Genomic DNA, 24,788 nt, shown 5'->3' with positions numbered 1-24,788 from the left:
AATCTGATTGGATGGGACCCTGGTTGTCTGAGAGCCATGGAAGTCCAGGAGCCAACCACCATGAGACGGGCACAAAGGTTCCCTGGAACACTATGCTGCCCACCCAGAAGGTTTAAGATCATGGAATCATAGATTTAAAACTGAATGGAGCCCCAAAGGTCTAGCCCAGCCCATTTTTTTTTTTTCAGTTAAAGAAACCAAGGTTAAGGGGCTTGACTAAGGTCATAGAGGAAGATTTGAAGCATTAAGAGTAGAATCTGAATTTAAGTTCTTTGACTCTAGGATAGCCATTTTTCTACTCCCTCCTACTCTGAGAAAAAAGTCCAACTGGAGGGAATAGGCTGAGTCCCACAATTTCACTAAGTCCTCAGCTGCATACCTGGTGCTGCCTCTCGTTACTCACCCAGCACCTCCAGCTCCAGCTCCCGAGCATCCTCTCCGGCCTCATTGGAGGCCACACAGTGGTAGAGCCCAGCATCTGAGACCTGCACAGACTCAAAGTGGATCGAGCCAACGGGGTCAAGCCAGTCCTTCTCCAGCAAGGTGACACCATCTTTGGACCAGCGTAGCTGGGGCTCTGGGTCTCCTGTGGCTGCACAGGTCAAGTCCAGGCTCTCTCCTGCTAGCACCTTCAGCCGTGGGGGACCCGGCTGGATCTGAGGGGGGACTAAGAGCAAAGCAGCTGGGTGTCAAGACTGAGAAGGTGAGATAAGGGAAACAGCTTGGACAGAGGAGTCCCTAACTTAAACACCATAAACACATAAACACAGCAGCTCACAGAGACTAAGGCTAAGCAGTAACTGTTGCTCTTGGCTTAGCCTCAGGCATTGTAGTCTAGACAAAGTTTTCAAAGCACTACAGAAGTGATTTACAGCATGTAGAGTATGTAAGAGCCAGAACCTAGAGATTCCTACAGCTTAGAGCCAGGTGAGAGCTTATTATTACTCAGCTAGTTCAGTCCTCTTGTTTTTTTGTTGTTGTTTTGTTTTGTTTTGTTTTTCCAGAGGATAGCATTGATGTCCAGAAGATAATGACTTTCTCAAAATTATGCAACAATATGTGGCAGAGCTGGTACAGCACTATGTATTCTGTTTTCTTTTTCTTAATTCAAGGCTTGATCTACAGAAGAGAGCTTCAAGAGATAAGGAAGAATCCCTCATTCACCCACCACAATCCTTAAGTCTGATTCTGTCCCAGGTGCGAAAGGACCAAAGCAGGAAAATCCTACAGCACAGTATCTCACTGACCACCACCATCTTCCCAGGATGCTTCTACCCCAGGTCTAAGCAAGGGGTCAGGCTGAGTGGCAGGATCTCTGGCTGCCTGAGAGCTATGGGGAGTCTGTGTTCTATGACAGGGGCCCAAGGAGATAGGAACAAGCCATCCCTGGCTCTGAAGGGCCCAGGCACTGGGCCCATGCTAGGGAACTAGGGGAGTAGCCACGAATTCTGGGGCCAATCAGTGGAGAGACAATGTGATAATTGGTGTTTGTAATCCCAACACCAGGCAGCTGTCAACTCCCTCAGTCTCTGTGGCCTAAGATGCTGGGAAGAGTGCGTTACTCAGCAGCATGAGCTCCCATACCCACACATGTGCACCAACACACATTCAGGAAGCCACAAGCAAGCATGTAAAATTTTACTTATGAGCTAGAATGCATACATGGAAATGCAGACCTGATCCCTCCCCTGGAGGGAGCAAGCCTAGTTATATGGACATATACACACAACTCTCCATATACATGAATATAGTTATATGGATGCATACCCACACCCACATATACCCACACCCTAGAAAAGTAAATGGAAGGAAAGATTTGTGGAGGAAAGAGAGGTGGGGGAGAGGGGGAAAAAGGAAAGAAAGGGGGAAAGAGAGGAAGAGACAGAGACAGAGAGAGAAAGAGGAGAGAGAGAGAGAGAGAGAGAGAGAGAGAGAGAGAGAGAGAGAGAGGAGAGAGAGAGACACAGAGAAAGAGAGAAGAGAGAGACAGGAGAGAGAGAGAAAGAGAAGAAAAGGGAGAGAGAGATAGAGAGAGCGGAGAAAAAGAGGGAGAGAGGAGAAAGAGAGGGAGAGAGAGAGAAAAGAAGGAGGAGGAGGAGGAGGAGGAGGAGGAGAAGAAGGAGGAGGAGGAGGAGGGGAGGAAGAGAGAGAAGGAAAAGTGGAAATGAAGAGAAACAGTGGAGAGAGGGGAATGCCCAAAGGCAGAATTATGTAATCTGTAAGGGACATCAGTCATCAGTCAAGGCTCATAAAAGAGTTCCCATCACCTTCACACACTCCCACTGGGCTCAGCCTCTCATACTGCCTCCTCCCCACTTCCAGGTAAAGGGCCCTACCTTGCACCCTAAGGACATAGCTCTGGGAGGCAGTGCCCGCTGCATTGGAGGCTGTGCAGGTGTATAGGCCACTGTCTTCCACACTTGTCTCCACCATTTTCAGAGAGCCAGAAGGGAGAAGGCTGTGCCTGCCCAGGAAAGAGTGGGGAAAATGAGTCATTCTAATAAGCCCAGACTTTCCCAATCCCCACTTATTTTTCTCCCAAGTCTGTTTTTCTAAATCTAATTTTCCTCCTAAACCAATCTCAAGTATTTCTTCCTCTCTGAATTCTTCCCTGACTTTTCATCTCACAACACCCTTTAATCCCACTTTAATTTATTTATCAAAAACTTAGAAAGGGGTAGCTAGGCGGTGTAGTGGATTGATCACTGGCCCTGGAATCAAGAGGACCTGAGTTCAAATACAGCTTCAGACACCTACTAGGCATGTGACCCTGGACAAATCACTGATTGCCAAGAAAAGAAGGAAAGAAGGCAGAGAGAAAGGGAGAGAAGGAAAAAAAAATCTTTTAATGACAAATTCATAGGTAGCCATGTGACACAATGAAAGCGTGCTGAAGATCTAAGTTCAAATCCCACCTCTGACACCTAATACCTATATGACATTGAATACTCAATTTCCTTATCTTTAAACTGAGGGGGTTGGACTAGATTATCTCTAAGTTCCTTCCTAGTCCTATACCTATGCTCTTCATTTAGAACTAGAAGGGAACTTAGAGATCATCCCGTTCTCTCTAATTTTACAAATGAGGAAAGTGAGAGGCTGAGATTAACACTGAGTCATGCAGCTACTAAGTGTTGGAGACAGGATTTAAACCCTGGTTTTCCTGACTCAAGTCCAGGATACTATCTACTACACCACACTTCTTCTCTTAATTAGCTTCACAATCTCAGACAGGCTATGTTAAGTTGTTAATGGGTGTCTTTTTTCCCTGCTCTTTGCAAGTAGAGGCCATGTCTTAGGCTTTTCTGGATTTTTACCTCACTAACAGATCCCAACACAGGATTTGGTACAAAGTATGTTTGTTCATTGTTCCAATGGTTTCATAATCTCATTGGTACAAGTATCCCCAAAAGTAATGTAAATTTCAACCCTTTGAGTATTTTTCATTCTGTCATTCCTGTCCATATCATCCCATTAACCCTCTATAAAAGATATACCTCACAGCTTCTTTAAATTCTTAAACATCACAACCCTTATAGGATCTCATTACCAAATGTGGGAGTTGCAAAACTATGGTTTATTATCAGTAAATGTTTGATTTGCATACCTTTTTTTTATAGCTATATATAATGTAATCTCAGGTGAAAAGTGGTCACAAGTAGAAACAGTTTAAGAAGCCACGATCTATACAACAAATTCTAAAAACCTTCCACCAAGTATTCTTATGCTTTGAGGGTGCCTGTGAAGTACTCAAGTTGCCTCCGCTATCATTAGTACATATTATCTTCCCCAACGGCATACTAACTTCTTGAGGGCAAGGACTAAGTTTGTCTTTTTATCCTCAGAAATTCATATAATACCTGCAACCTAACAAATGCTTAATTAGTGCTTGCTGACTGGCTGGCGACTGATGATCCTGCTTTCCCAACAAATATCATCTCAATGGCATCCCTATCTCGATTTCATATTTTTGATTAACACAGAGTTAATTTAATTTCCTCTTCACTTTCTTATTACTGCCCCAGCCTTCCAGCCATCTAGGATACCAATCTTGGAATTATTATCAACTTTCCTTTGTTCCTCATCCCTTATTTCCAATGATTTATCAAATTCTAGCCATTTAATTTTCATGAAATCTCAAGCATCTGACCCCTTCTCTTTGCATACACAGTCACCACCCATTTAAGAACTTCACCATTGCTTTTGTAACTATTGTAAATGTCCTGATTGATCTCCCTACATCCAACCTCTCCCCTCTCCAGTCCATTCCTCACACAGCTGCCAAAGTCCTAGTTCCAACACACGATGATCATTTCACTTCCCTGTTGAAAACACTCCTGTGACTTTTTAGCTCCTCTAAGATAAAATACAAAGTACTCAATTTGGCTTTTAAAGCCCTTTACAGTCTGGCTTCAATCTACCTTTCCAGGCTTATTACACATTACTCCCCCGCACATACTCCAAGCTCCAGCCAAACTGGCCCACTCTCAGTCCCCATCCACATTCCATCTCTCAGATCCATGACTTTGCATTGTCTGTCTCTCAAGTCTGTCCTGGTCTCCCTCCTCATCCCTGCCCCTTGGAATCCCTGGCTCCCTCAAAGACTCAGTTCAAGCATTCCCTCCTGTAAAAGATTTTTCTTGATTGCTAATGTTCTCTCTCCCACTCCTGACATTTCTATTTAGAAAATCATAAGAATCATAGAACTTGAAAGTTAGAAGGGACCTCAACTGACCTCTACTTTAACCCATATCTTCAAGGAATTCTCACTATAAAATATAAAGCAAACAGTCTTCCAACCTCTGTTTGAAGGTCTCCAAGGAGGAGAAAACCATTATCTCTTGAGACAGTTCAATTGATTTTTGCACAGTTTTAATTGTTAGAAAATTTTTCCTGAAATCAAACCCATATTTGCCCCTTTGCAATATCTACCTATTGATCGTTGGCCATTCTGCCCTCGTAGTTAAACAGAACAAATGTAATGCTTCTTCCATATGACAACCCTAAATGAGTTAAGGTATATCATGTGTCCCTGAGGCTTCTCTTCTCCATGTTCCTTCAACCATAGATTCAGGACTTCACACCAACCAAGTTGTCCATTTCTGAATGTTCTCCAGCTCATCCATGTCTTTCTTAAATGATGATGGCCTGAAATGAACATAACTCTCCCAGTGTGATCTGACTAACTTATTCTGTATATATTTGTCCCCATCTCCTACCCTCCATGAAAGCTTTTAAAGGGTAGAAACTTTTCATTCATTCAGTAAACATTTATAAAACACCTACTATGTGCCAGGCACATTTGGGGATACAAAAAGAGAGAGTTCCTGCCCTCAAGGGCCCTTACTATACAACTGAATTGTATAATAATTAACAAACAGCATTTATCAAATATCTACTATATGCCAGGCATTGTGCTAAGCATTGGGGAAATAAAGAGAAAAAAAAATCCCTGCTCCAAAGGAAGTTTATAGTTTAATGAAGAGGCAGGCAAAGGAGTTGCCCACTTAATAACAGGTACTGTTATAAGGATTTAAATTGGAGTTTAAATTCCTGCCTCTATACTTTTGTTGGAGCTGTTTTCCATGTCTGGAATGACATCTTTCCTCCTCTCTACTTCTCAGAATCCCTCAGGATTCTGCTTAAGTACCACCCCTTATGGGAAGCCTCTCTCCAGTTGCTAGCATTTTTTACTTTCCCACATCCACTTGTATTAATTTATCTAGTTACATTTTGTATCTAGAATGTAAGCTCCTTGAGGGCAGAGACTTGTTTTCTTTTTTTATTAATTGTATTCCTAACACTTAGCACAGTGCCTTGAATATGAGGAATGCTTAATAAATACTTGTTGAATTGAAGTCCCTTCTTTGGCTTCTCTGGAAGCTTCCCTTGGTTGTTGGGAATGGAAAAGCATATTTTTCTGGAAAGTGGTTCCAAACCCCTGTCCAGGGAGGTGCCCCTGTGACCCAGCCTTCAAAGAGTTGACAGCTTCAATCCCTCCCAGCCAGGAACAATTATGCACAAGAAAAGCTTCTGCCTTTCCTTGGGGGCTTCCACAGACAGACATGAAATCATCCCAGACCCCATCTTCTGGCCTTCCCCAAGTGGAGACCCAATGAGGAGAAAACTGTCTCTGATGGAGATTGAGGGAAATAAGGAAGGACATCAAGATTCTAGTGCACTTTGGCTCACATTGGTCTGCTACCTACGTAAAGGGAGTAGAAAGAATGAGAAGTCAGAAGACTTGGGTCTTAATGCCAGCTCTAGTGCTGATTTAGCTGGGTGTTCCTAGGTAAATCATATAAACTCTCCAGGTCTTCCCCATCTAAAGGAAACTCATATGGTTGGACTTCAACTCAATATAAGCTTTAAAATAGTCCATTAGAGTTGGTGAACAACGGATCAGGTTATTTGGGGAAGGAGATCATTCAGTCAACAAGCATTTATTAAAACCTTCCTATGTGACAGGTATTATACTAAGTACTGGGGCTTACAGAGAAATACAAAAAAAATAGCTCCTGCCTTCAACCAGCTCACAATAAAGTAGAGGAGAACACATGCAAATAACTATGGACATATGCAATTACAGTATTTTTGGTGTCCAATTGTATCTGACTCTTCATGACCCCATTTGGGGTTTTCTTGGCAAAGATACTGGAGTGATTTGTTATTCCCTTCTCCACCTAATTTTACAGGTGAGGAAACTGAGGCAAATAGGGTTAAATGACTTGCCCAGGGTCATACAACTACTAAGAGTCTAAGCCAATTTTGAATTCAGGAAGATAAGTCTTCCTAACTCCAGGCCCAGCTCTCTATCCATTTGGTCACCTAGTTACCCCAACATTCATATTGTAGAAGGAAGATAATCTTAGAAAAAAAGCTATGGCAGGGGTAGGGAAGACTACTGGGAAAGGCTTTTTATTTTATTTTATTTTATTTTATAATAACTTTATATTGACAGAATCCATGACAGGGTAAATTTTTTTACAACATTATCCCTTGCACTTGCTTCTGTTCTGATTTTTCCCCTCCCTCCCTCTACCCCCTCCCCTAGGTGGCAAGCAGTCCTATATATGTTAAATATGTTGCAGTATATCCTAGATACAATATATGTTTGCAGAACCGAACAGTTCTCTTGTTGCACAGGGAGAATTGGATTCAGAAGGTAAAAACAACTGGGAAAGAAAAACAAAAATGCAAATAGTTCACATTCGTTTCCCAGTGTTCTTTCTTTGGGTATAGCTGCTTCTGTCCATCATTTATCAATTGAAACTGAGTCTTTGTCAAAGAAATCCACTTCCATCAGAATACATCCTCATACAATATCGTTGTCGAAATGTAAAGTGATCTCCTGGTTCTGCTCATTTCACTTAGCATCAGTTCATGTAAGTCTCCCCAAGCCTCTCTCTATTCATCCTGCTGGTCATTTCTTACAGAACAATAATATTCCATAACATTCATATACCACAATTTACCCAGCCATTCTCCAATTGATGGGCATCCATTCAATTTCCAGTTTCTAGCTATTGCAAACAGGGCTGCCACAAACATTTTGGCACATACAGGTCCCTTTGGGAAAGGCTTTTTTGCAGGACAGAATTTGAGCTGAGTCTGGAAGGAGACCCAGTTGTGTAGGAGGCAGAGGTGAAGAAGCTGGGTTGTAGCATATAAAGAACAGCAAGAAACCTAGAGTAGCTACATTGGAGAGTGAATGGAGGAGAGTAAAGTGTAAGAAGGTTGGAAAGTTAGGAAAAATCCAGGTTGTAAAGGGCTTTAAATGCCAGAGAGTTTGTTATTGGTCCTGGAGGTAAAAGAAAGCCACTGCTATACATTGAGCAGGGCAGTACTGTAGCCAGACCATCCTTTAGGAAAATCACAATGGCAGCTGAGTGGAAGATGGTTTGGAACAGGAAAAAATTTGAGACAGGAAAATCACTCAAGCAAATTATTGCCATATCTAAACAGCAAATGAAGAAGGCTTGTCCTAGGCTGGTGACTGTGGGAAGCAAAAGACCAAGACAGAGAGACAGAGATAGACAGAGCCAGAGAGAGCCAGAAAGAGAATCAGAGACAAAAACACAGACAGACAGAAAGAAGGAAAGAGAGAGAGAGAGACAGAGAGAGAGACAGAGAGAAACAGAGAGAGAGAAGAGAGAGACAGAGACAGAGACAGAGACACAGAGAGGGAGGGGAAATGGTATAACCTGGGCAAGTCACTTAACCCTGTTTGCCTCAGTTTCCTCATCTGTAAAACAAACTAAGGAAATGGCAAACCACTCCAGTATCTTTGCCAAGAAACCCCCCAAAGTGGGATCACAGAGTCAGACATAATTGAAAAGACTGAACAGTGACAACTAAAACTTATCCATAAACACATAGATATATTTATGATATTGTGAAGATAGAAGTGGTAAAATTTTCCCACAGATTGGCCATGTAGGAAAAGTGTGAATGAGGAGTTAAGGTTATAGGTTATAAGCCTGGGTGACTGGAAAAGTGATGATGCCCTTAACAATAGTAGGGAAGTTCAGAAAACAGGATTTAAAAAGAAAGTCAGAATTCTGTTTTGATTTTGGGGTAACTATAGGACATGCTATTTGAGATGTCTAAGAAACGATTGTTGATGTGAGAACTTGGGAGAGAGATTAAGACTGGTATATAGATTTGGAGAATATTTGCATAGAGATTAATGAATCCATGGAGTTAATGAGATCACCAGACAAGACAGCATAGAAGGAAACAAAAAGAGGACCCAGGAAAGAACTTTAGGAATAAGCCTGTTGGGAATGTTCAAGGAGCGGCTTGGTGATCACTTTTCAAGGCTACTATTAGAAAGAATTCCTTTACTGGGTGAAGGGTTAGACTATATGACTTCTAAGTGAAGCTCTAAGATTTTATGATTCCAATATGGTAAATTTGGAATCAAGGAACCTGGTTTCAAAGCCTGGCATTTTTATTTTTTTCCCAGTGTTTCCTTGGGTAAGTCACAACTGCTGCAGGCCTCAGTTTTCCCATCTTTAGAAATGAAATGGTTTGGGACACAAGGCATAGGATACAAGTATCTGGTCTCAGATACTTAACACTTCGCAGCTGTGTGACTCTGGGCAAATCACTTAATCCCAACTGCCTCAGCAAAATAAATAATTAAATATAAAGAAGAGAATAGAAGTGTGTCCACAAGGAAACACAGACAAGCAGGACAGTTTTAAAAGAAACATATAGAATTTGTTATATACTTTTCTGGGGGGAAACCAAGTGGTGTGAATCAGAATTTTTGTGTTTTGCTGTATATGCAAATGCTCTTTTTTAGATATTTATGTTCAGAATTTTCAAAACTTTAAAAATAAGAGGGTTTGCTTTCTCATATTCCTTTCAGCTCTAAATTTGAGATCATGGCCTCCTCTCACAGGGTGATCAGAAGGCTAGAGAATGAGAGATCTGATGGGAAAACACCTTAAAAAAGTAAAACATACCATTAAAAGTATTTTCAATAAAGAAAAAAATCTACAGTTTTCTATTCCAACCTAAAGCTAGGGGACAGAAGGCAGCTAGATGGCTCAATGGATAAAGCTCTGGACCTGGAGTCAGGAAAACCTCCTATAACTTCATATACTTACTAGCTGTGTAACTCTGGACAAGTCACTTAAATATGTTTCCCTCATCTGTAAGATGTGAAGGAAATGGCAAAGCATGCCCATATCTCTGCCAAGAAAACCCCAAATGGGGTCATGAAAAGTTGGTCACCACTGAAATAGTGGTATCCATTTAATAATAATAATATGCTATACTACATGTTATATATAATAACATTAATTACAATAATAATAACAACTATTTTCAGTAGAAATAGTACCCACTGTTTTATATGTAAGAGAGAGTTTGGGCCTGTGTAATTCTGTGGCCCCACATGAGTCTGTCTAGATGTGGTTTGTGGGGAGGTAAGAACAAGTCTGTCTAGCATCTCTTTCTCCTACCCTTCTCCAAGGAAGATTTTGGTTTCTGCCAGAAGTAGGGGCAGGAGGTTGAAGTCAGGGGGTGGCCATTCTGCTGTCCTCAGAGAGAAGTTAGAATTATATCTCTAAATATAATTATCTATCAGGCTAGAATTATCTCTCTCTGCTCCTTTAAACATCGTTAGTCTAAGGGAAGTAATTTTTAGGTTCAAATTATATTCCTGAATACTACTCCTTAAGAGAAAAGAAGAGCCCTAAACTACACACACACACACACACACACACACACACACACACACACACACACACACACACACACACACACACACACACACACACACCCCTTGACTTTCCACCAACTGCCAATTCTACAATAAATACATATAGCAAATTTAGTTTGCTAAATTCATTTATCCAGGGGTAAATAGATGGCACAGTGAATAGAATACTGGCCCTGGAGACAGAAGGACCTGAGTTCAATCCATACTAAGACACTTGATACTTACTATGTGACCCCAGGCAAGTCACTTAACCCCATTTGCCTTACAGAAAAAAATCCATTTCCAAACAGATTGCAAACATAAATGAGAGAAAATTATATGTGTGAAAATATATACCAGCCAATACAGAGTGAATGAAATCTTCTACTGCAAGCGTGATAACTCGGCTCAACCAAGAAAGAGTGCCAGATTTCACCCAAGGGAAAATTCCTCAAAATCTCTAGTGTGAAGCAAACTGGGAATAGGGACATGACAGAGACTTCTAGTTCCTCTGCATGTTGGCTTCTTCCCAGAGTCTTTCTCTTCAGGGACCTGAAAGGAGGTTGGAATAATGCATCTTTTCCATCAAAGCTGAAAACCAAAAAAGCAGGAAGGAAGAGATGATATTTTCTCTCTAATTCTCACCGATTCCACCAGCTCCTTAAGCTGGCTTGGAACATTAGTTTCCACCAGTAAAAGCTATCCTACAAACCAAGGGTTACACATACATGGGAGAGCCTTTCCAGAAGCCAAACAATAGAGATGGTTACTTTCTGCTTTTACCTAGAAATGCCCTTGGTCCTGATGGCTAAGCCCTGTACCCTAGTCAGTGCCCCAGACCCAAGTAAGCTCCTTCTCCATACCATTCCTCCCAATAACTTTGGGAAAACCAGGAATGAACAGACTTTGGAGGCCAGGCTAGATCATTAAAGCCCAAAGAAAGATGATGGCAAGAGGCTGTCTAAAGCAAGTAGAATGCATTAATAGAAAGAACACTGGTTGTCCTCTAACTTAAATATTTCTATCCAGGGAGTTGGGAGATATAAATTCAAGTCCCAGCTAGCTACTAATGAGCCATGTAACTGGGCAAGTAATTTCTTATCTGTATGATTTAGGTTTCCTAGCTAGTTCCTCTCTCCAATTTAAGGGATTCTAATTCCTCTCTGTAATCCAAGAGAATTAGAACATGAACTAGATTAGTTCTAAGATCCTTTCAACTTTAACATCCTGTGTTCTAAATTTATATGTTCTAGGGTAATGTCTAGCACTTAACATTTTAGGATTTTGTGTTCTAAATTGCTTCCAGAGCTAACATTTTACATTTTAGAATTCTGAGTTCCAAGGTAACTTCTAGTTCTAACAATCTATGTTCTAAAATTCTATGTCCTAAATTGTTTCCATTTTTAAAATTCTATGTTCTAAGGAAATTTCTACTTTTAACATTTTGTGTCCTAAAACTCTCTTAGGGATTTCTGGCTCCAATAAACTATATTTGTCTTCCCCATTAGATTGTGAGCTTCTTGAAGTCAGAGACTGACTTTTGTCTCTTTTTGTATTCCCAGCACTTAACACAATACCGAGGACATAGAAACAACACTTAACAAATGTTTGATTGGTTAATAATCTAAAATTTTATACTCTGCGGCTACATCCAGCTCTAACATTGTAGAATTCTAGGATTCTATCACTGTAGCCTATCGTAGCTCTATTAGTCACTTGATAAAATTGCTCTAGGGGAACCAGGCCCTGCATTTGAGAACCTGGAATGAAGCTGGAGAACAGAAGAGGCAGGTTGGAACTGGGACTGTAAAACCCCTCCTCACTCAGCCCGCTGCTGTTGAAGCATTTCTTATTTCAAAGCTGTCGTGTAATCAGAATGATCATACTCCATCTCTAGAATAATGGGCCAGATGGCAACATGCAGAGAACAGATGAGAAAACTGAAAGGTTTGAAGGGAATTTCCTGTTTATGACATTCATCAGACCCTGACTCCTGAGCTCCTCAGCACATTCTCAGCCAAGCATAGTCTCAGGGAGGCTAAGTCCAGATATACCAAAGCCACAACTATACCAGATCCCCCATGTATCAGCCACACCCCAATGCCTTTGGGATGTTCCTACCACACAAGAAGCTCAATTAGAGACCATGCTGTGTGACTCTGAGGCTAAAGAGACACTCTCCAGAGAGACACAGGGCATCATGATTTAGAACACCAGTCACCTATGCTGGCCCCATCCTCAACTGAGAAACAGTATAGGAGAGTGGGAAAAAAACCACTAAACTTGAAGTCAAAAAATCTGGGTTTGAATTCTGATGCTGAAAATTAGTAGCTGATAGGGAAACTAGGTTGAACAGTGGATGGAGCACTGGCCCTGGAATCAGGAGGACCTGAGTTCAAATCTGACCTCAGAACATTTGACATTTATTAGCTGTATGATAATGGGCAAACCACTTAACCCCCCCACCAAAAAATTACTATATGATGGATGGCTCTTGGCAAGTCATTTAAGTTTTCTGAGCCTCAGTTTCCTTAGATGTAAAACAGAGTCATCATTTGGTCTACCTACCTTGAATGGTAGTTAGTTATCACTTTGTAAATTGCCAAGCTCTCTATAAATGTACTATCATCAGTGCCTCAAATATAATAGGCTCTAAATAAATGCTTATGGACATGAATTGGTGGAATTTTGTATCACACCTTCTCTCTCACAGCTCCCCATCCTGCATTCTCTGATCCAGAAACATTATAGTAGTCATAGGAGAAAAGATTTAATGTTGGAGGAGAACATTAAAGATCATCTAATCTCCAAACCTCACTCCAAGTGACTTACGCATGATCTCACTGGTAACAAGTCACATAGAAGAAACATGAACTCTGGTCCTCTGTGTCTGAATCCAAAGGTATTTTTATTGGGTCTATACATTTGTCCGAGGAGTTCCCACCACATTAAGTGATCTTTCTCGTCCTTTCTATCTAAATTGGACTTATCATTCAAACCCCAGCTCAACTCCTACCTTCTGCACAAAGCCTTCCCCAACCATTCTGATCTTACATGGATTTTTCCCTTGTCCAGAGTTCCTGAGAACTTGAGTGTCTACACCAAACAACAGAATTATTTGTATTTGTATTTGTATTTGTAATTTGTATTTGTATTAGTATATTGTATTGTAATAGTTTCAAGAATGTGTCTAGCCTCCCCAACGGGACTGGGTAAAGAGTAGAGACTGTGTATCATGCCTCCTTGTCTTCCTCTTCAGTGCCAAGCACAGGATTGAACTACAATAGACACATAATGAAAACTTGCTGAGAGACAGAAGCTGCACAGCATAACAGTAGTGAGTCATATCTGTGGTGTATCAAAGACCAGCCGCTGATGGAGATGCAAGTACATAGGAAGAGGCACAAAGTTATCATACAACTGTTTGGTACCACAGGCCCTCAGTAGTCTTGCTTGCTGCCCCTTAGCAATTCCACATGCATCCCGTCTTTAGGAAAGTAGATTTGCAGAGCCAAGAGGATGAGGCTATTCCTTCTGGGAAGAAAATAAAAACCCTAAGAAGGAACCCTATCATTTTTTTTTCTGCAGGTTGAATAAGGGAGTCAAATCAGGCACAGTCAGCAAATCTTTGACCAGGAGCAAAAGTCACAAGGCTCTTCAATGAGCCACCCTAATCAAAGACCCTGATTCTAAAAATTGCTTCCACTCTCTAACCCCAAAAAATCAGGAATGAAGATTGGGAGAAGAAAATTCCAAGATTACGCAGTGTGAAATCGACCACATGAATGACACCCTCTAAGCCAGAAAAAGCATATCATCTCCTTTGCAGAGGACTGACAATTTGCAAGTGTTGAAGCCGCATGGCAAAGAGCCACAACCATAACTGGCTTCATTTAGTGCACTTAAATATGCCTGGGCAAGGGTCCTGAGCACACCCTGGTGAAAAGTGACACATTTGTCTTTCAAAGACAAGTCTTCTCCCCCAGTCTGAATGATGTAGTACAAAGAACACAGGCTCAGAAATTAGGAAATCTGGCTTCTCCTCTTGATAGTGCATGTGAACTTGAAGAAGGGGGATAGACAAGCAGTTAAGTGTCTACTTAATCCTGAAAGGTAAATATTAATGTTACTTTTTACAAAAAACTGAGGCTGAGAGTAAATGCTTTGGCCAGAGTCCAAAAGCTAAGAAGTATCTGAGGCTGAAAGTGAATTTAGGCCTTCTTGATTCCATCTAGAGTTCTACTCACTGGACCATCCGGTCACCTCTTGGGCAAGTCATTTTTACTTTCTAGCTCTGTAAAATGAGGAAGCTGAGTTAGATGGTCTCTGGCTGAAACAAAAAGAACCTACATACAGGGCAGCTACATGGTGTAGTACATAGATCCATCCCTGGAGTCAAAGAGATCCAAATTCAAAGCTGGCCTCAGACATTTAACACTTGGCTAACTCAGATTGGTTAACTCACTTACCCCCAAATTGCCTTTAAAAAACAAACAAAAAGAACTTACATTCTCACCTTCAGGTTCTAAGGTCCATTAAATTTAACGCAACAAGCATTTAATAAGTAACTGTTACATAAGCTCTGTAATATCAGATCTATACCTAAATGATTTCTCAGGTCTCTGCTAACTCTGTGGTTCTTCTTCAAAACTTCCAATGTAGCTGCTCATTGATCTGTTTTCAAAACCCAAATCTGAGCCCAGATAGACAATGCCAACCTGTTGCTTAAAGGAATCAGCCTTCTTAAGCTCTGTTGTTCTTAGGGCAAGTACCTAGGAAGTCTGAGAGGGGTGGTATGAATGCCTGCCCATTCATTGTGATTACTGAATTATATGCAGGATCATCTAGCTTATGTCCACCTTTACCTTTAGTGTTATTCGAGGGACCTGGAATTGCCTCAGTTTCCCCTTTTGGGAAGATACCATATGTTGACTATCATATTAGAATTATAGAACTTAGAGAGTTATCTCATCTATCTATCTCCTATACAACAAAAATAAAAAGTGATTATCCAGCTTCCAATTGAATACATTTAATGACAGAGTTCATTATCTTTTCCCCAAGGCTGTCCATTCCATTTTGGGATACCTTTAATTGTTAGCAATTTTGCCTAGCTTCAACTCATGCTGAGCTGAGGTTTATCACCCATTGGTCTTAGAGTAGAAAGCAGAAGACAACAAAATTGAATTTTAAAGCTCGAATGAATCTTAGAAATCTAGCTTGTGATGAGAAATCTCATAAATGCTACCCAAAGAAGTTAAGCTATTTGTCAAAAAGATTTTTTAAACATAAGAGATTTGTAGAGGGCCACATTACTTTATCAAAGCTGGAGCTATTAACTCATCTTCCAGGAAAGACTGAACTCTAAAAAAAGGCAGAATGTTTTTTACCCATCATCCATCACCAACAGGTTTTTCTCAACATGCCTCCAAGCAGTGTAGATAGTTCAAAAAATGCTTGCTAACGGCTGGCCCTGAGAACACTTGGCAAGACATGGAATATGAAAGCCAGCAAGACTAGCTTCTTCTGTATTCCTTTCCCCTCTTTACCTCTCTGTCAGCCCCTCACTTGCTCCATCATACTGCCCCCTTACTTTCCTTACTGGGGACTTTTGATCACCCTTGCTCTTGTCCTGGAACTGGAGCTCTCCCCAACTGGTGACCACAACATTCTCCTGAGAAAAGCAGGGTACATACTGATACTTAGAGCTCTGCCTTGCCCAACTATCCTCCAAGTGGTACCCAGGCAGAGGAAAAAGCCAGAGGCAGGAAAAGAGGGACATGATCCTTCCTCTGTGTTCTCTCACCACCCTCACCGACAACTCCCCTCCCGCCCCATTTGGATCGCCTTGGGCTTGACTATGTTTGGAAATTTGGCTGGGATGAACAGGGAGCAGGGGTGGGAGCCAGGAGCCCTCACAGCTGTGTGGCCCCACATCCACATTACAAACAAACACTGTCTCCTGGTAACAGCAATTCATCCCAGCATCCTAGGATCCCAGGCACAGAGTCACAAAATGGAAGAGCTGGAAGGAATCTTCAAGATCATCTGGTCCAACCTCCCCATTTGACATTTGAGGATACTGAGGCCTCAAAGAAGAAAGTGCCTACCCAAGTCATATAGCTAGCTTCTGGCAGTACTAAACCCATCTCTGATGACTCCCCCATTCCCAGTCCAGGGTTCTTTCTGTCACACCACAAAGCCTATTTCGCTAACCCTGTGTCAGAGAAGTTTGCAGGCTGACTTCTGAGCTGAAAAATAACAAATCCTACATAATACAGCCATCAACATCACTCTGTGACTCTCAGAAAGCTCATCTCTTCTGTGAAGTGTTCCCCATCTGATCGTTCAGTCCACGACCACAATACCCTCTGGGAGCCAAGTGTTCTCAGGGCAACCTCCAATGGTCTGAACCTTATTTCAAACATTTAAGACTTCTTGGAGCCATGGTTGCACCAGTGAGGTACAATACATATAGTATCTTGGTAGATGGCCTCTGTGAGTTTTGGTGGTAACCCCATGAGACTAACCTGGTGACAAATCAGTCATCGAGTCTGTTATGAACCTATCTTCAAAGTCTTCCCAGCTTGCGAGGGACTTCTGGGTCCTGAGCTTAGCTGTCATAACCTTCAGGAAGGCAGAGTCACTTCCATTCCACGAAAAGGAATATATCATCTGCATCCTATTGTCTGAAATTTGGAATCCCAGATCATCGGGGGTAGATGACACTTAAAGAAGATCTAATCCAGTCTCTCCAGAGGAGGAGACCAAGGTCCAGAGAGGGTCAATAGTTTATACAGTCATGTTAGTGGCAGATCTGAGACAAGAAGTAGAAGCAACCAGGTGGCATCCATGATGGCTGCTGGACTTGAAGTCAAGAAGACCCAAATCCTGCCTCAGACATGTGCCAGCAGGATGACTCAAGGTGAAGCATTAAATCTCTTAGTCTCAATTTCCTCATTTATAAAATGAGAGTGATAACTGCACTGATGTCATAGGACTATTGGAGGATCAACTGTAATAAGTAATATAAGATGCTTTGCAACCTTAAGCCTTCATATAAATGGTAGCTTCTCTGCACAGGACTGCATATCGTTTTCTCATCGTAGTGGGCATTTTCAGAAGAGGGATTGCCTGCCATTTAAGTTTCTCCCTTAGCACACACAATAGCAGGGCAGAGGAGAGATGCTTTATAAAAACTTTCTGATACTTAAATTTTGAGTCAACAGCTTAGACATTTCTTCTTTCCTTTTCCTCCTCCAATTAGCATTGCAATCCTCACTTGAACGGAGTAAAATGGATTACTTGGAAGACTCCAATAGCTAACTTAATAGAGCAAATTAATGAAGTTGTGCATAATGATCTGGGGCAGCTAAGTAATCATGTGGATAGCGTACCAAACCTGAAGTCAGGAAGATTCATCTGCCCAGGTTCAAATCTAGTCTCAGACACTTACTAGTTGTGTGACTCTGGACAAGAAACCTAACCTTATTTGCCTTAGTTTCCACATCTGTAAGATGAGCTGTAGGAGAAACTGGCAAACCACTCCAGAATCTTTGCCAAAAAAAAACCAAATAGGGTCATAAGGAGTTGGACCTAACTGAAAACGACTGAATAACAACATAATAATCTTTAGAAAAAGTTTTTTTAGAGATAGGGGAGAATATGAAAGGAGGGAAACAGAAGGAAGGTAACTTAGAGGAAAATATAAACAGGGAACAGCTAACTAGCTATCTGACTTAAAGGAATTTGTTCCACCTTTCCATGTGTCTATTTCCTCCTTTCTGAAAAGCAGATAAGACTATGTGCTCCATCTCCAGGTTTTTAAAAGAAATTCAGAAAGATGGCACCTGCCCAGAGTGGGAGGAGACATAGCTACATCTGGTCTTTTAAATGTGCCATAGCAAAAGCATCTTGAAGCCAGCTGGCTGAGATTCTAAAGGATAAAAGAGTGGGCAAGCCATAACAAAAGAAAATGCTGATGTGACTGTATTAAAAGGGAAAGGGGAAGAGTGAAGCCTCAAGATCTTACTGGGACAGCAGATCTGCCAAAACTTTGTGTCAAAGAATCAGAAGAATTGGCCAACAGGGTAAGGCACATCATTGGGAGAGGGGAACAAGGAGAGAGAAATGAGGGATGGAAAAAACAAGGAAAATTTGAGTCTACTGTGTTCATATGAAGCCAATTTACAATCAATTTCATGTTTGGGAAAGTATTGCTTTGTTCAGTGAAAAGGAAAGAAATGCATAAGATTTAAGTACCTTTGAATGAAACAAAATGAAAAACCATGAAAGGGATGAGAGAATATATGGGAAAGTGCTGTGAGAAGCATAGTATTAATGTGAGAGGTTTTTCATCAGATAAGAAATATGCTCTAGGCTGGAAAGGGGGAAAGAAATTGTTTTCTTTATCTGGGCAAAACTCAATGAACCAAGAAAGACAAACTAAACATGCCAGAGGTGGAGGGGGCAGGAGGAAGGAACAGGATGGACCTTGTAAAATTGTCTACACCAATTTTATGATTCCCAGCAGATCTATTAATTAATCAAAAGGAGGAGGAATGAACAATTTTGATTGTTGGTTCCATGTTTCAGGTCCACTCAATAACAGGCCATTAAAAGAGTGTTCTGGCCCTGCTACTTGTCCAGCTGAAGACATTAGCAAGAAGCTCTAAGTAAAGGGGAGCCTCCTTTGGGGACAAGGGTGGGCACATCTCTTCCCCCACTCCCATCATTTCCCAGTTGTGCGTAAGCTACCCCTTCCCAACCCTGCCAGCTACCTTGAAGTTTCAATGACACCACTAGCTAAAAATGTACTAAAAGCCAGATGTGTTTGGGGGGTGGGGGTTAGTGAGCAGAAAAAAAAAGCATGATGTTCCCTCCCACCCCTCCCCCGCATGTAAGCTGGCAGGCAGACCCCCAGCTGTTTTCAGGAGTGTATGTGCTCAGGCTCAAAGGATTGGAAAGGCCCTCGAAAGCAGATGTTCCAGAGAGACAGATGTTCAAATGATCGAGGAAGCGGGGGGGCTGGCAGGACCACTGCAACCCCTTCTGTCTGGTTTCTTTCAAAGGCCTTGCCAGTGACTGATATCATCATGCTGGAGCTATAGCCTTTCCCCAAAGAGGTCATTGACCCTTTCCAGCCCCCTCAACCACTAAGCCAAAGGATCAACAAGTGACTCTTCACAGCCAGAGAAATACTGCCCCCCCCCCAAATCCACCCCCTAGAACCAAGGAACCAGGCCAAACTTTGTTGAAAGAATCAAGAACATAGCAAAGCTGAGGCTCCTGGAGGTCCAGGCAGGGAACATTTTTGATTCTGAGAAAAACCACAGACCTGGATGCCAATCACGAGGAATGGATGGGTAAAGAGGGCAGTAACCCAGAGCAAGGATGGCAGATTATCGGCATCAGTTTGCTCTATTCAATCACCTCCTCCACCCCTGCAAGAAGAACTTAAAATCTCATTCATCAATAAAATAATTACATCAACACTGGCAGGGATAAGTCAAAACCACAGATAATCCAAAGATATTTTCCATCATGTACTTTACAAAAATCTTATGGAGGATGAGGTACTATTTTGCAACAAAGTTGTTTTACATGGCAATAGTTTACTAGAACTATGGAGTAACTGAAACAGGGTATCTTTGAGGACTTGGGGGGAGAATGAGTTTGCAATCTCTAGGATACAAAGTGTCTGATGGCTGGGGCAGCTAGGAGGTGTAGTGGATGAAGTGCCAAGTCTGGAGTCAGAAAGCCTCATCTTAGAGTTCAAAGCTGACCTCAAACACTTACTAGTTGTGTGTCCCTGGGCAAGTCACTTCATCCTATTTGCCTCAGCTTTCTCATATGTAAAATGATCTGGGGAAGAAAATGGCAAACCTCTCCAGTATCTATGCCAAGAAAACACCAAATGGGGTCACGAGGAGTCAGCCATGATTATAGTGACTAAACAACAGCAAAACAAGAGCAAGGTGACTGGAATAGAAGGAAGAAATTATCCTGACATCAAATATTTACAAGAAGTAATTTTAAAATAGATAATTCATAAGTAGATGTAAGAAAAAAAATCAACCACATTTCTGGAGCTATCTAGGAAAGTGCTTTGCTCTCTTATTATTCATAAACACCTTCTCTCTCTTGAAATCAGGATTTATCTTTATGATCCTTTCCTTAAATTCTATCTTCTTGGTCATGTTTCCCACCTCTGACCTTACCTTCTTTTCCCCCCCAGTAATTTCCAATTCACGAAAGCACTAGTTACTAGCCATGCTGGATGTGCCAGTCCAACATTCCTATGTCCCTGCTGCCTCACCCTGCAAAGTCACAGAATTGGTTGTTACCTGTCTGTAATGGGTGGCAAGAAATGAGAGTCCTTTGTCCAAGTAACCAGTGGGGTTGGGGAACCTTGGGCTTCACAGAGGAGGGTCAGCTCTTTCCCAGCCACGGCAGTGATAGTCACTGGTCTGTCTGAGTCGAGTGATTCATTTGTGATAATCCTGGGTTTAGCTAATGGTGGAAGAAAGTTGCAGAGTGTTTATAACATTGAGGAAGAAATAGTGCAGGAGAGAAGGAATAAACCCAGGGTGGTCCTTGTGGAAACAGGAGCTCTTGAGAGTAAAACCCAATGGTCCCAGAAATTTCTTGTAATGGGGTACATGTAGAGTTTACAGCAACAAATTATATCTTTCCCAATTCATCCCCAAATCAGCTAAGGATTATTATCCCTACTAATTTCTAATTTGGCAATATCAGAGGTTTTTTTGCATAAACTCTAAAGAACAATCTATGTTACATGGGAATCTAGTCAGATCAAGTGTCACTTGAAATTAGAGAACCATAACATGAAGGAGGAAAACTTTAATGTGATACAGAGATTATTGCTGAAATGGCTAAAGGAGATAACCTTAGTGCATCTGAGATCAAATTAGAGCATTCTGAATTACTTCTACTACTAAGAGAAACAAAAAGAAGTATCCTAGTTTCCTGTCTCCTCCCATAATGTACAAATATCATGTCTCCTCGTTAAAATTTCAGCAACTGAAAATTCATAGTTAGATTTGGTTTTTAGGTCAACTGGGAAAATAGTAATTTTGTCTTTTATAGGGTTAGAGTATTATACCCACCCATTATGACCAAACCATATCCCAAGTCCCAAGAGTCCCAAGAGCTAGTTCCACACTCCCTAGTACAGATACTAGGAACTCTTGATATTAGGGAGACTTGTTTTTGCCAAAGATAAGAATTTAGAATCCTTAAAGGAATCTCACTGGTGTTCTACGAAGGGGTTTGGGATCATGAGTCTTAGGATTAGGTTTGGGATCATGAGTCTTAGGATTAAGAGGGAAGTCCAAGGCAGGAAGGAGTTTCCTGTCTACACTCCTACTATCACACTAGGTCAGTCCCTATGCTATACATCACCCCTCTAAGAGTCAGGAGAGCACCGTCACTTACTATTCACAGAGAGCTGGATCTCCTGGCTGGAAATGCCCAATGAGTTGGCAGCAGTGCAAACATAGGTCCCTGAATCTTGGGCAGTTGGCTGAGGGATATACAGGCTGCCTTCCTTGAGTACTTGATAATGAGAACCCCGGGGGGACAAGGCATTTGTTTCCTAAAAGCAAAAAGAGTCAATAGTATCAGCATCATCCCAATTCCCTTGGCACTTCTTGTATTTCCCAGCACACCACCAGTGAGCATTCTCCCTCTCTCCCATTTAATCGAATGCAAGTTTCTTGAGATCAGGGATTCTCTGTCTTCGTCTTTGTCCAAGTATCACTTAGCACAATGCCTGGCAGGTAACTGGCATCTAAAAAACGCCTGTTGCATTGTGTTGAATTTAAATGTGGGATTTAGAGCTAAGAAGAAGCTCAGCAACCATTTTGTATAATTCTATTCCTTTCCAGAAAAGAAAACTGAGACCAGAAAGATTGTGACAATAATAACTAACTTTTATATAGCACTTACTGTGTGCCAGGCACTATGCTAAGTGCCTTTCAATCATTATCTTATTTGATCCTCATAACAATCTTGGGAGGTTGGTAGTATTATTACCCCATTTTACCGTTGAAGAAACTGAGGCAAACAGATTAAGTTGTCCAATGAGATTCTGCTATTAAGTGCCTGACACTGGATTTGAATTTAGATCTTCTTGCCTCCAGGCTTAGTGTTCTATCTATTGTATGACTTAGCTACCTAGGTGACTTGTCACTCATTTGGTCACTATAAATATATCAAGAGGTATTGATTACAGTTCCCTGTTTAGGACTTCTGATCTTTTCTCATTATGTAATGTAAACAGATTCCCACCTACCTTCCTCCAGGTAATGGTAGGAGTGGGAACTCCCCTTGAGACACAGGGAAGAGAGACAGGAATACCCTCACTGGTGACGTAGTGGGAGGCAGCAGGCTGGATGCTGGGCAACACTTTAAAAAGAAAGAGCAATTATAGTTGCGGGAGACTTCAGTTCCAACATCATTCCCAGATAGTAATATCTCTGACTCTGCTTATCAAAACTTCTTCAAATGCGATCAGAACTGCCCCTACCAGTGACAGCAGAAGGCTGGATTTTTTTTTGCCAATTAAACTGCTACCTTGCTTCACAACCAAAATGGCTCAACAACAATAATTGGAATCACAGAGCTAATAATGGTCTGAGTTGTTGTTCAATGGTTTTCTACTCTTTGTGACTCCATTTGGGGTTTTCTTGGCAAAGATACTGGAGTGGTTTTCCATTTCCTTTTCCAGCCCATTTTACAGGGGATTTTGAAGCAGAGTTAAGTGACTTAGGGTCACACAGCTAGGAAGTATCTGAGGCTGGAATCAGGTTTTCCTGATTCCAGACCTGGAATTCTATCCACTGTCCTTGATGATATGAGACAGGATTCTAACTAAGGTTTCCCTGGCCCCAGGTTCAGCCCCCTGCATCCACTCACTATCTAGCTGTCTCACAAGATCAAGTGAACCACATTTCAAAGTACAAATGCAGAGCTGGTCAGCCCATGCCCTGAGAATAATACTCAGATACTGAGGATAGCATCATGGAGTCTATGTTATTTTTGTGGCCCATTGGCATCAGAAAAAGATGTCAGTGGCTGCTTATCCAACTTGCCAGCTGACAGAAGTAGCACTAGTAGTAAGGGGGCATTGTCAGGAACAGCAGGGATTCTCCTCAACCCAATCCCTCCTTTTGCGGCTGCACTGACTGCACAAAACCACCAGACTACTACAAGAGGCTCTCATTGTGCATCCTGGGCAGGTCTGGTCCTGGCCCACCCTCTAGCCTCCACCCCAGACTCACCTTGGACGGCTAGTTCAATGTCCTGGCGCTGAGAACCTGCTGTGTTGGTGACCATACAGCTATACCTCCCCGCATCCTCTGGCAAGGCTCGGTCAATGTGGAAGCTGCCATCACTTCGGACGGAGTAGTGACCATTCAGCGGTGGCTGATGGGGATAAGCACCAGCATACAGAGCTGCTCTGCCACTTACTTCTGTCAGCCTTGTCTAGACTGTTGGGTCACTCACTGACGGTGTGAAGCCTTTACACAGGCTATACTCCCGTACCTGCTATGCACGCCTTCCCTATTTTCACCTCTTAGGATCCAGTGTCCTTCAAAACATAGCTGGAGTGCCACTTCCTCCATGAGACCTATCCTACTTCCCTACTACCATTCCCAGTGCTAGTGTCTCTCTTGCAAAATTATTTTACATTTCTATTTTATATATAAATATAGATTTATATATTATATGTGTTATAGGTATATGTTGTTTTCTGTGATAGAATATAAGTTCTCTGAGGGCAATGACTGCTTCATTTCTGTCTTCATGTCCCCAGAGTCTAGAATATTGTAGACCCTTAATAAATGCTTGTTGATTGATTATAGTCCCTTCTAGCTCTAAATTCAAGAAGAATTTATAAGAAGAAGAGAGAAAAGAGTTAAATTAGTAGATATTTTAAAAGCACCTGATATGTACCTCCCAGAGATATAAAATAAGCAGAGGTTATGGTCTCTGCCCACAGGAGTTTTCCACCTAATTGGAAGAGATGATGTATACCCTGCCTAAGAATAGGAGGTGGACAGCAGTAGAGGGGATAATTCAAAGAAAGTTGGACTTGATAACAGAAAAGATCAGTAACAGACCAATCCTGACTAATCCGCCCTATCCTGGAACCCCCTTAGCCAGAGGCTTTCCTCCTCCCACAAGTTAGAGCACTGCCCAAGTACTCACAGTTTGGCCATTTTTCAGCCAGTGCCGCTGAGGAAAAGGCTTCCCAGCCAGGATGACACAAGGCAGAGAGGCAGGCTGCCCCTCCAAGACTCGCACCAAGGAAGCACTGCTGGCAATCTGAGGGGGCTCTGTGGGACAAGGGAAGGCACCCATTACATTAGTCTCATTCAACCTATCAGCAGAACTGTCACCGATTTTCCTTGTTGATGCCATCAAGGGTTCCAGATTTACACCCTGAATCTCTACTCCTCCAAACCACCCATTCTTCACTTCTAGAAATACCAGATACATCAGCATAGGGGTGCCCAAATTGTCAAACTGGACTTAGGGATTGTTCCCA

The 24,788-nt window shown here is 41.9% G+C and overlaps 1 protein-coding gene across 1 annotated transcript in view; it reads right to left on the bottom strand.

Annotated features, from left to right (window-relative positions):
- Window positions 1–24,788, bottom strand: part of HMCN2 (hemicentin 2) — a 185,863-nt gene that overhangs the window by 94,968 nt on the left and 66,107 nt on the right. Inside the window, 7 exon segments of the mRNA XM_051980197.1 lie at window positions 404–667; window positions 2,337–2,464; window positions 20,560–20,725; window positions 21,671–21,830; window positions 22,530–22,642; window positions 23,518–23,662; window positions 24,449–24,576. Coding sequence (XP_051836157.1) covers window positions 404–667; window positions 2,337–2,464; window positions 20,560–20,725; window positions 21,671–21,830; window positions 22,530–22,642; window positions 23,518–23,662; window positions 24,449–24,576 — 1,104 coding nt within the window.

Source organism: Antechinus flavipes, chromosome 2, assembly GCF_016432865.1.
Source record: "Antechinus flavipes isolate AdamAnt ecotype Samford, QLD, Australia chromosome 2, AdamAnt_v2, whole genome shotgun sequence".
Classification (NCBI taxonomy): Eukaryota; Metazoa; Chordata; class Mammalia; order Dasyuromorphia; family Dasyuridae; genus Antechinus; species Antechinus flavipes.
The sequence above is the reverse complement of the archived record's forward strand: the minus strand, read 5'-3'. Positions and strand labels throughout refer to the sequence as shown.